The sequence below is a fragment of the Mycteria americana genome, chromosome 2 (assembly GCF_035582795.1).
Source record: "Mycteria americana isolate JAX WOST 10 ecotype Jacksonville Zoo and Gardens chromosome 2, USCA_MyAme_1.0, whole genome shotgun sequence".
In the NCBI taxonomy this organism is placed as follows: Eukaryota; Metazoa; Chordata; class Aves; order Ciconiiformes; family Ciconiidae; genus Mycteria; species Mycteria americana.
The window spans coordinates 31,206,819-31,210,268 of NC_134366.1; the positions used below are offsets into that span (position 1 = coordinate 31,206,819).

The 3,450-nt window shown below is 51.5% G+C and overlaps 1 protein-coding gene across 1 annotated transcript; it reads left to right on the forward strand.

Moving 5' to 3' along the window:
- Positions 1-250: 250 nt before the first annotated feature.
- Positions 251-2,399, forward strand: LOC142406476 (uncharacterized). The gene is made up of 3 exons (XM_075495424.1): positions 251-483; positions 610-1,146; positions 2,180-2,399. The coding sequence occupies exons 1-3, from the start codon at positions 251-253 to the stop codon at positions 2,397-2,399; spliced, it is 990 nt and encodes a 329-aa protein (XP_075351539.1).
- The last annotated feature ends 1,051 nt before the right edge of the window (positions 2,400-3,450 follow it).

Sequence of the window (3,450 nt, forward strand, 5' to 3'; positions counted from 1 at the left end):
CGGCCGAGTCCGAGTCCTGCGGCAGGTGATCGTGGCTTCCCGGGTTCAGCCTGATCCGGACTGCTCCCCCTTGTTAGAGCTGTTAAAAACGTGTGGCTCCCGCCCGACGCCTCGAGGGTGGAATTGGGCAGGGGAGGACTAGCAATCTCCGTCCACCGTTGCAGAGCGAACAAGGGTTTTGGCAAAGGAGAACAGGTCTAGACCCGAGAGAGGAAAAGCTGTAGTTTGTGGTGTTTTAGGAGCTGCGCTGATGGCAGCGCAGAAGGGTAAGTGCACGGTAAAACGGGCTGAGCGAGAGGCGAGTGAGTCGTTACGAGAACTAGTTAAAAGCTTGCAAGCGGAGCTGGAAGCTGAGCGGAAAAAACGGGTGCAAGCAGAAACAGCAGCGAATAGTTTGCGGAGTCAGCTGCGCGACGCTTTTGTCAGGGAGCGCGGGCTGCGGTGGGCGCTAGCGGAGGCGCAGAGGGAGGATCTGGAGAGCCAGTGTGGGCACTGCGGTCTGTCTAAGGAACGCGAGCTGGCTGACAGAGGGGTAGCTGGCCGCTGCCCCTGGGAGGAAATGGGACAGGAAAAGCGCCAACATGACGAGAGAACTGCTCCCCAACTTAGCCCACTTCTTAAAACAGAATTTCAATATGAAGGGGGCGCCGATACCGCGCCGGAAGTCATAACAAAAGAAATACCCTGTCGTGTAACTGAATTGGTGAAATTACAAGATAGATATAGTAGGCTGCCTAGAGAAACGGAGACGGAATATGTGTGGAGGGTCTCCCTCACGGGGGGGGACAGAATTAAACTTTCCGAGGAGGAGGCGCAGGGATATTGGGGTCCAGGTGTGTTTCTAACCGTCCCCGACACTCGAGCCCCCTGGTCCCTCACTCAAAGGGCGGCGTACTGGGCTGGAGGGCTAGACCCCTTGGAACGGGGAGATCCGGTGACCATCCCCACTCCGGGACTGGATCAAATCACCGAGAGCGTGCAGAAAGCCGCCTGCCTCCAGCTCATGCATGACCGGCGCTTAATACCCCATCAGCCCTCCCCGATGTTGCTAAAAGCCGACCCCAATCGAATGAAACCCCTGATAAAGGGCCTTCCTGACCTCCTGAAGCTATATGCCGTACAAATCCAGGACCGCCTAAGGGCAGTGTACCCAATTCGGGAGCGTTTAACAGAAATGCTAACACCAGGGAGAAACCAAACGCGGCCCGCTCCGGCGGAATTTCCCCTCACCTGGGGAGAGATTGCGCAGGAGCTGATCAATTATAGCCGCAACGTGGGAATCTCCGGAGGGGAACAAAGTGGTAAAGCCGCGGTTAGGAGAACCGAATCAGACAATGGGCCTTTAAAAGGCCCACTCCTCGGGAGAAACCTAGGGTCGGGGATGACGAGGAACCAACTCTGGAGAGAGGGCTTACGTAAGGAAATACCTAGAGAACTTATGGATGGGTTAGCCCTGTCTGACCTGCAATTATTAGTAAAAGCGTGGAAAGATCCAGGTAAGACTTCTAGGCGAGAAGAAAGGGCCCCAACCGGGCTGAACTCTCCCTGTGCCCCGCTTCCAGAACACCAGGGTACTGAAGCCAAGTCGGGAAACCCGTCCCGCTGTCCCTATTAAGTGAGCCGGGGGACAGCTTGTGGACTTACGTAAGGCGGCTCACAGTGAATCAACAGGGAGACTTGATGATTACCTTCCCTATAGGCCCCCACAAAACACCAGTTACCTTTTTAGTAGACAGTGGGGCACAAATGTCAGCTCTGCGTGCAGACGTGGCTGCCCGCAACGACATTGTAACCGATAAAAAGAAAATATGGGTTACCGATGTGTTTGAAAATTCCCTGCCCCGAAACACAGCCACGGTGAAGTGTTGGTTGCCCGAGGAGGACAGCCCCATTTGGGTAGTCATGGTTGTTGGCTTGTACCCAGTGAACATTCTGGGACTTGATGTATTAAAAGGGAGAGGGTGGGAGGACTCCAATGGGAAGGAATGGAAATTTGGGTCCACTCCCACCACCTCAATGTGACCGTTAGAGACGGTCCCAACACTTTCCCTATCTAACATAGTAAATGTAAAACCTTACCCTCTACCATTGGGAGCCAGAGAAGGAATTACCCTCGTGATAATAGAGCTACAAGAGCAGGGGGTGATTGTCCAAACCCATTCCCCTTATAATTCCCCAGTACAGCCCATGCGCAAGCCAAATCGGAAACTGTGGTTGACGAGTATCAGTGCCTCAACACGGGCACCGGCCCACTGACAGCAGCTGTTCCTAATACAGCTGAACTAGTCTCCGCTATCCAAGAACAGTTGCGTAATATTCTAGCCACTGTTGACATCAAGGACACGTTTTTCGTGATACCTCTGCAGGAAGATGAGAGGGACAGATTAGCATTCACCTGAGATGGTATACAATACACCTTTACCCACCTCCTGCAAGGCTACAAACATTCGCCTACCCTAGCACACCATGCTGTAGCCCAGACACTAGCAGAAGCCCCTCCTCCTGAGGAAGGGAGTAAGAACCTACCAGTACATCAACAATGTACTGATGGGGGTGCAATATCACCACTGTGGAGAAAACCCAAAAAATAAAATTATCCACTTGGAAGAACTGAGCCTCCAAATCCGTGCGGAGAAGGTACAATTACCTGCCCCTGAAGTGAAATTTTTGGGCATATGGTGCAAAGGTGGTACAGTTCACATACCTCCCGAAACCCTGACTACGTTAGAGCAGGTAAAAATCCCCAAGAACAAAAAGGAACTGCAACACACTTTGGGCTTACTGGTCTTCTGGCAAAAACACATTCCAGATTTCTCTACTACAGCTCGCCCTCTGTACAACCTAACGCGCAAAAGAGCCACCTGAGATTGGACTCCTGTTCACAAGGAAGGTCTAAAACTGTTAGTTTTTGAGGCAGGAGTATATAAGGCCCTGTGCCTGATACATCCTACAGACCCGTTCCAAATTGGGGTTTTGCAATCCATGGGGCATCAATACATACATGGCAAAAGGGACCAGAGAGCCCCACTCGCTCCCTTGGATTCTTCTCATGCAGTTTCACAGATGCAGAGCAGCAGGTAATCTCTTATTAACACCAGGTGGATAATCCCTTCCTTCTAAAACCGGTTCGAAAAGGGACCGAGTTTTCCTTTTCTTTTGCAGGGGGAGAACCAGACCATCGCCTGCTAAACATAACGATCTCATCAGAGGAGCACCGGACCTCAATGAGTACTGCCAATGTTGTACTTCCGTACTTGTTTAACAATCATAGTTGTTGCCTTAATAACAGTCCTAATATGTATTTACAATTTCTCATGTGGACAGTGGTCCTCCTCTCCTCTGGGAAAGGAGGACACGGGGGGAGTGGAAACAATATTCCTTCAAACCTTGTGTGGGAACTAATTCGTGGATTTACTAGAATCTGGAGTAGAACCAACCAGGGAATATGCA